We start from the raw sequence: 8,420 nt of genomic DNA, 5'->3' as shown, positions 1-8,420 counted from the left end.
TCAGGTGTACATCTACAAAGTTTTCTTAAAAATCTGAATAACATGAACAACTTGAATTGTCTTAAGAAAAACAAATGCAATTTTAACAATATTCTGCCTCGGTTTATCAGTTTATCATTTACACATGTGCATTACAATCGCCTAAAACATTTAGTAACAGGCAGAATATTGGTAAAATTGCATTTACTTTTCTTAAGACATTTCTGTTTGTTCATATTTGTTCAGGCTATTCACTTTTTTTTTTTTTGTAACAGTATAGTTTAGTAATGTAAATATTTCATGTGATTTTACTTCTTTACACCAAAAAACAAAGGGAAAATTTGGGGTTGTCATTATTATAGGTTATTATAATAATATTTTACTGGTCTGACCCATTTGAGATCTAATTGGTCTGTATGTGTCTGTATGTGGAACCTGAATTAAAATGATTTTTACACCACCAATTGTTAATATCTTCAGTGTAATTTTTGCATTTCACAAATTCATCCCGTGGCCCGGATTGGACCCTTTGGCGGGCCGAATTTGGCCCCCGGGCTGCATGTTTGACACCTGTGCATTAAAGCAACTAATCCTTCTGATCAGAAGAACAACAAACATGAGTAAATCAGACATGTTTAGGTGATCAGTTGGATTGTCCATTCACTTCTACATGGAATGGATCAGTGTTCAACCTTCTTAGTTGTCCTTCAAATTGAACATCTGTCCTCCTCGTAGATTCTACAGCTGATATATTGGTGGATAAATATAGTGTGTAGAACAGATTTACACCAACAGAATCTCCAAGGTGGACAAGAATGTTCTTTTAGATTTGAAAAGTCCAACCCAACGATTGGACTGGATTTTCCACCATGATATTCAAATGACTTCAGGTCAAAGGTCATGTTTGGTCATTCTGTGGAGCTGGATACAGATTAAAGGCACTATTTCACTGTTATATGTATGAATGATATAGAAGTGGATCCAAGTGCATCAGAGCTTTGATGGGATTTGGAGGAAATATTGGTGGTTGAAGGTCATGCCAAATGGAGCTGAGTTCAGCATCTGGAGGTTTAGAGAGTTGGACAAAACACACATTCACATTCCCCCTCTGGTGGAGGTAAAATACAGACCAGGCGTTGGGCTGAGCCATTTGTTGTTCTACAAATGTAATTAAGATAATTGGGAAAAATAATTATCAAATATGGAATAAAGTGACAAGAGCAGACTCCAAACCTACTCTGGTGTTGGTCCTGACCGTTGCTCTTGTGTTGTTCATGTGCAGATCCGAGTGCGGCGCCGGGCCACCCTGTACGTGGTCAACCTGCTCATCCCCAGCTGCTTCATCACCGTGGACCTGTTCAGCTTCCTGCTTCCTCCTCAGAGTGTGGACAGATCATCCTTTAAGATGACTCTCATTCTGGGCTACACAGTCTTCCTGTCATCATGAATGACCTGCTGCCCATCACTGGAAACACCCTCCCCCTCCTAAGTAACTGTCACTCAAATCACACACGCCATTCAAGTCATGCACTTATTTTAAGGATAAGTCATGTAGTAACGTCTGAAAACAAACTGGAACCATGTGTTCATTCATAAGGTTATTCCAGCAGCAAATGAAACTGACACTGGATTACAACAAAAGGAAAAGTGTGATATATGCAGTAAATGATGACCATTTATGTGTATATACAGAAATAATGGCCATCTGTGTGTATGTACAGTAAATGATGACCATTTGTGTGTATAAACAGTCAATGGTGACCATTTATGTATATATACAGTCAATGATGACCATTATGTATATATACAGTCAATGATGATCATTTATGAGTATATACAGTAAATAATGACCATTTGTATGTATACAGTAAGTTATGACCATTTGTGTGTATATACAGTCAGTGGACCCTTTGCAGCCTCCTCTAACCTCCTGTTGTGTCCAGATGTCTTCTTCTCGCTCTGCCTGGCTCTCATGGTGGCCAGTCTGCTGGAGACCATCCTCATCACCAATCTTCTGCACAGCTCTGCTGACCTTCCTCCCGTCCCGCGCTGGATGCACATTCTCATTCTGCAGATTATTGGTTTTCTGGTTTTTCTACCTTGGAAGCCTAAAGAGCCCAGAGATGCAGGTATGACGTCCTCACATGTTCTAACATGTTTGTTCTTAGTCCACCATCCCACTGGTTTGTTCCTCCCCAGCAGACGTAGAACAGTTCATTAATACCACTGACTGGTACATGTAGCATCTTAGCAGGAACGTCCAGACACTGAGAAAAGCAGACGACTGTTCCTAAGATACAGTGCGTTTTTCTTCAGAGAACACCAAATCTGGTCTCCAAGTGGACACCAAGATGTTGGTACATCAGCACAACCTGAGTGTCCACCACAGGAATGTTGACTTTAAGAAGAGGGGAATTAGACGTGTGGAAATGCATTATTCAGTCTTGGAGGTTCTCAGACATCAGGTTTTGTCAGATCAGTTCTTCTGTCAGGTCCTTCTACCCATTTCTGATACACATCACATTAACAGGAACATCAGAATACTTGCGGATGTGACCGAACTCAGATTTGGACATAAAGTCTGCTGAAAACAGGAAGGGCACCAAAACAGCCCCCTGTGGAACCTCAGAGCTGCTCATTACGGTCCCAGAGACACAGGTCTCCAGCAGGAGGGTCTGTGGTTTACCTGCCAGGGCGTCTGTGATGTAGGAACCAAAGGAACCCTGCCCATCCCCCACAGCTGGTCTCTGAGTAAGGATGGGGGGGTTGAACACAACTGAAAATCAAAGAACCTAAAACTTACAGAACCATGAGACCCATCCAGATGGTCCTTTCCAGGGTCAGGGTCAGACCTCCACATTAGTGCCACCGGTCCGTGGTCCTGTGGTTCAGGTGGCTGTTCTGGTTTGGGTACTGTTCTATATGATGCTTTTGACAGAGCTGGAACCCTTCCAAACTGAAGGCTGAGCATCTTTTACAGAGGTTCAGTCATGTGTAAAAACAGACACCATGTGGACCGCTGCCTTCCCAGAATGCACCTCAGGGCTGGTTCAGCTGCTGTGGTGGGGACCATGGAAGAGACAGATGATCATAGAGGAGACAGATGATCCTGGAGGAGACAGATGATCATAGAGGAGACAGATACAAATGAGATGAGGAGATGAGATGAGGACTGGAGGTGATGCTGAAGTGGAAGGACACTGACTTTGTGTGGGCTGTTGTTTTTATAGATATAATAGTGTCACTGCAGAAGTTTGAGGTCATCAGTAACTCAACCATTCTGTCAGTGTTTGTTCCGTGCACTGCCTTGAACAGTAATATTAACTCAACAGTTATTAAAAATGGAAATACAGAAGATGCTCTTGGTTGTTGAGTGTCTCTGAGGTAAAGGCAGTTAACGCTCTCATTGTCAACATATTGACCCTTTGCACATTACGTCACGCTCTGTTCGCGCCGCAAATGAGCACCATGACGGACGGCGGAAGTGCTGGACTGCACACTGGACAGCAAACTGACTAATATCGAATTTAATCTGAATGTTCTTGTTTTTGTCCATTTTTTAACCCTGCTTTACACGTACAGTGGTCGCACACAACAGTTCCATCCTTCTTCACAGACACCCATGGTTTCAGATGGTTCCAGACAGAGCCTGGATCTGATGGACCTGATATTACAGATAGAACAGGCTCTGTTTGTGTCCATAGCACATTAGCTCCACCAAACGCTAGCTAGATGGCTAGACTGGGTTAACTACTATGAGCCACTCTGTTCCAGTGGCTGTCATAAGTACCTTCAGTATTAGCTCTGTTGTTGTAGGGCTGACTTTCTACCAGTTACACTACGCTATATGTCCTACTGTTATTGTCCTGATGCTGCTCCATCTGTTCTAGTGGTGGAACTGTACATATGACTGTGTGTAGACAGTAGAAAGGCAGACACTTCAACACCAGAGCTCATACTGTAGGATACTGAGGACACACACTAACATTATTACTCAGTGTTCGTTCATTAGAGCTGCTTTTGGTTCCAGTCTGTTTGAGTTTGGATGGCATGCTGGGGGAAACATGTTAAAAACATACACAGAGCTAGCTAACGTTAGCTGTATCTTTCCTTTACCATTATGAGATATATTCATCTGCTGTGAGCGCAGTACAGTGACTCGGTAATCTAACCTGAGACTAAGAACTGGGATCATCTAGACTGTAGTCTGCTTTAGATCACACCTGTGTATGGGGACTGCATTTAGAACAGAACAGAACAGATCGTGTGCTTTAAACTCCAGTAGACTGGAGGATTTTGATAGATCTGTAAACACATCAGGAGGGAGAAGGTATGGGTCAGTAGCTAGCCCTGCTATCGCTAGCTTCTCCAAATAGCGTTCTTTGTGCCGTCCACTAAGGTGAGTCACTCCGCAGGACAACTCCAGAACTTTATTTTCAGTGCTGGTTGACAGAATCCGTCGCTCATTCATTTGTTTGTTGTGTTGCTTTTGCTGTCCACCATGGCACTGCACCCCTAGTCATGTGACAACTGTGACGTTGGTGCAAAGGGTCAATACGTGAATTTGAATTCCACCTGTTCATGTTAATGAGGTGCTTCTCAGTAATTCCTCTTTTTTCATTTATTGGTTTGTATAATTGAACTGACACAGTCTGTATGAGGCATTAGGACACAGACAACTACAGCAAAGGAGCACAGACATGTGACCTTACATCCTGATCTGGACTCTTGGCTGACATTTAGAGTGGTTATGTGAGAGCTGGTACCATGATACCAGGGTTTGATCAGAGTTTTTAGAAATCAAGACCGATTTATTTGGCATTTGCACAAGTAGAAGCAGATCGAACAACAAGAAAACACTGTGATCTTTCTGTTATTATTGATCTAGACATGAAAATGCATGAGGTGGTGGCAGAAGTAAGCAAGACACCAGTGGAGGCCCCAGAGAAGGTCCTGGCCATGGAGAAGGTCCAGGCCCCGGAGAAGGTCCAGGCCCCAGAGGAGGTCCAGGCCTCGGAGAAGGTCCAGGCCCAGGAGGATCACCAGGCCTTAGAGGAGCTGAGGAGCCTGGGGAAGGACCTCCAGGCCGTTCGCCTCCTTGTGGAGAAGCATCAGGGTGGAAGTCCAAGCTCAGAGGAGTGGATCCAGGTGGGTTTTGTCATAGACCGCCTGCTGTTCGGCCTCTACATCCTCTTCATATCAGTCAGCTTCATTACCATCATCATTATCTGGGTGAATTCATATGGTCAGTAGCGCTCATGTACAGTAGAAGCCAATGACTTCACTGTTTTCTGAAGTCTTATCATTAAATCAGAGTTTTGTTGTAAATGAAATTATGCAACACTTTAAATTCACTGTGTTTCTATTTCTAATAATTAATGCTACTATTGTCACTATTGAAAACAGACATGAAAATAGTTCAGTTAATTTTAACAGATGCTGTGTAATCGTCACCGTTTTAGAATGAAATAAAATCACTTTGAAAATCTATTTCATTCAGTTTTTGATTGACATTTATTTCCAGTGATCCATCCCATTAGACGCAGTGATCCATCCCAGTAGGACCAGTGATCCATCCCATTAGGACCAGTGATGAGTCCCATAAGAACCAGTGATTCATCCCAGTAGGACCAATAATTCGTCCCATTAGGACCAGTGATCTATCCCAGTAGGACCAGTGATCCATCCCATTAGGATCAGTGATCCGTCCCAGTTGGACCAGTGATCCATCCCATTATAACCAGTGATGAGTCCCATAAGAACCAGTGATCCATCCCAGTAGGACCAATAAGTCCCATTAGGACCAGTGATCTATCCCAGTAGGACCAGTGATCCATCCCATTAGGACCAGTGATCTGTCCCAGTTGGACCAGTGATCCATCCCATTAGAACCAGTGATCCATCCCATTGGAACCAGTGATCCATCCCATTCGAAGCAGTGATCCATCCCATTAGGACCAGTGATCCATCCCAGTAGGACCAATAATCCGTCCCATTAGGACCAGTGATCCATCCCAGTAGGACTAGTGATCCATCCCAGTAGGACCAGTGATCCATCCCATTAGAACCAGTGATCCATCCCATTAGAACCAGTGATCCATCCCATTCGAAGCAGTGATCCATCCCATTAGGACCAGTGATCCATCCCAGTAGGACCAATAATCCGTCCCATTAGGACCAGTGATCCATCCCAGTAGGACTAGTGATCCATCCCAGTAGGACCAGTGATCCATCCCATTAGAACCAGTGATCCATCCCATTAGAACCAGTGATCCATCCCAGTAGGACGAGTGCCTGTTTCCTGTCTGTTTGCTCCGTTCTTCTAACTCTACCCTCTGGTGGGTCTAAATCCAACCCTCCCTGGGCTCTGTCTCATGTCTGTCAGATGAACACATCTGCACTAGAATAACTCTAAGGCTTCTTTAAGCATAAACCTGTTACTTCCATGAACCTCATTCATGTGGGAGGAGCTTAGAGTGTGTGTGACCCTGACCCTGGTCTAAACCCAGACGTGTCCTTGTGTCCGTGGACAGGAGGCGGACTGAAGCAGGTCCACGCTGACAGGACATGGATTAGACCAGACCTCCAGTATGTGAACTATCAGATAAACCTGTAAAGACACAGAACATGCACATGTGTCCTCCACAGTCATGATGAAAGCACATGAAGATGTTTCATTGTCCAGTACTTCTGTGACATCAGTTATGGGTCATTTCTGCACTGACATATAAACATGACGGATTGTACTTTTAACACATTTCCTTATGGATATGAAATAAAATAAATTAAACTAAACTAGTGGTTCCAGACACAACAAGCCCCGCCCCTTGTATGTATTATATATTATTTGTCATGGATCCAGCTGATGTCATCATTTCTGTGCATGTGTGATGTCATATCAACTGCCTCTGTATGTGACAAGTTTGAAGTAAATTGAAAAAAAAAAAAGGTGACTTTATAGACATTTTAAATTTGGCTCATTATAAGTAAACAGGAGAAGAAAAAAACCTTTAAAAAATGCATTAAAAATTTGAACTTTGACCTCCTTTTCCCAAAATGTAATCACATCTATTCTGGGTTACTGGTAATCAGTAAACCCAATTTGGTATGAATTCAACCAATAGTTTTACTGCTAAAGTGTAAACAAACAAACAAACAAACAAAAAACAAACAAACAAACCGAACCAAAAACACTACCCCGTGCCTCCCCTTTAGGTGGCAGGGTCATAAAATCAAATAAAAAAAAACTGGAATAAAATTTTAAAAAAAATTGAAATCAAAGAAAAAAATTGAAATCCAATCAGATCACTGTCATCACCAACCACCAGACTACTGACAGTAAGAATCCCTTTTGACTGAATGTTGATGTTTTAGTGTCGACAGCTGAAGGTCAGGCCTTTTAAGGTTCTCTTCATCTTCATCTCGGTGCTCGTCCATGGTGAGTAAAACTGTTCCTAACAATATATGTTGGAATAAACAAAGGTTGTGCTTGTCATGTTCCGTGTGTTCAGACTGTACTAGTCCGACCATGGAGGCTGTAGAAGCAGAGGCTGAGTGGGAGTGGAACTATCTGAGTGTCAGTGTTTAAAGGCTGCGTTGCCATGGTTAACCTCTGACCCTCTTTGTTTCCTCTGTAGCTCAGTGCACTCCTGTCATGTTCAACTGTTCTCAGCCTGATCCTCGGGCTCTTCTGGAGGCTCTACAGCCCGTCTTCAAACTCAAATCCATCCGACCCGTGTACAACCTGTCCACCCCCACTCTGGTCTACATCGACTTCATCATGTTTGGAATTCTAGGGGTGGTACGAAGCATAAATGACCATTTTCAAATATTTATCAATATTTTTAACCCATAAAGACCCAGTGCTACGTTTGGGTCATTTCCCAAATGGATTTTTCTCCTTCCTAGAGCAATTTATCACCATTTATTCTAATATTATCCTCTGTATTTTGTGTTTTTTCAGTGTAAATCCTGTATCTCCCATATTTAATCAGCTGATCATGTAGATGTTCATTAAAGCTCAGATTAAAGTTGATGATTCTTATATCAGAAACAGAGAAAAACTGAATAAACAGTGTCTTTTTCAGTCCAATCTGTCATTAACTGAACATAAACCCAGTGTGTCCATCCACTGTCATTGATCCAACTCCATGGGTTTTACTGGGGACAGTGTTGTAGAAGATCACGGTGTTTCCATGGTAACTACAGAGCCTCTGAACATCCAAATATGGTCATATCTGATGACCATGAAAAGACAAAGAACTGTATTTTACACCAATTATTGACATGGATTGATAGGATTAATGGATCAACAGGAACTGAACAGTTTAGATCAGTAGATGGTTTAGGTTAAAGGTGGACGTTTGGGTCTTTAAGGGTTAAAGGTGGACGTTTGGGTCTTTAAGGGTTAAAGGTGGACGTTTGGGTCTTTAAAGGTTAAA

At 42.6% G+C, this 8,420-nt stretch overlaps 1 protein-coding gene across 1 annotated transcript; it reads left to right on the top strand.

Annotated features, from left to right (window-relative positions):
• The first annotated feature begins 1,422 nt into the window (after nucleotides 1–1,422).
• Nucleotides 1,423–7,985, top strand: LOC115417627 (5-hydroxytryptamine receptor 3A-like). The gene is made up of 6 exons (XM_030131640.1): nucleotides 1,423–1,468; nucleotides 1,923–2,108; nucleotides 4,868–5,127; nucleotides 7,354–7,417; nucleotides 7,617–7,780; nucleotides 7,974–7,985. Exons 1-6 carry the CDS (start codon nucleotides 1,423–1,425, stop codon nucleotides 7,983–7,985), a joined length of 732 nt encoding a protein of 243 aa, XP_029987500.1.
• The last annotated feature ends 435 nt before the right edge of the window (nucleotides 7,986–8,420 follow it).

The sequence above is a fragment of the Sphaeramia orbicularis genome, chromosome 4, assembly GCF_902148855.1.
Source record: "Sphaeramia orbicularis chromosome 4, fSphaOr1.1, whole genome shotgun sequence".
In the NCBI taxonomy this organism is placed as follows: domain Eukaryota; kingdom Metazoa; phylum Chordata; class Actinopteri; order Kurtiformes; family Apogonidae; genus Sphaeramia; species Sphaeramia orbicularis.
This window is presented reverse-complemented; position numbering and strand designations above follow the sequence as displayed.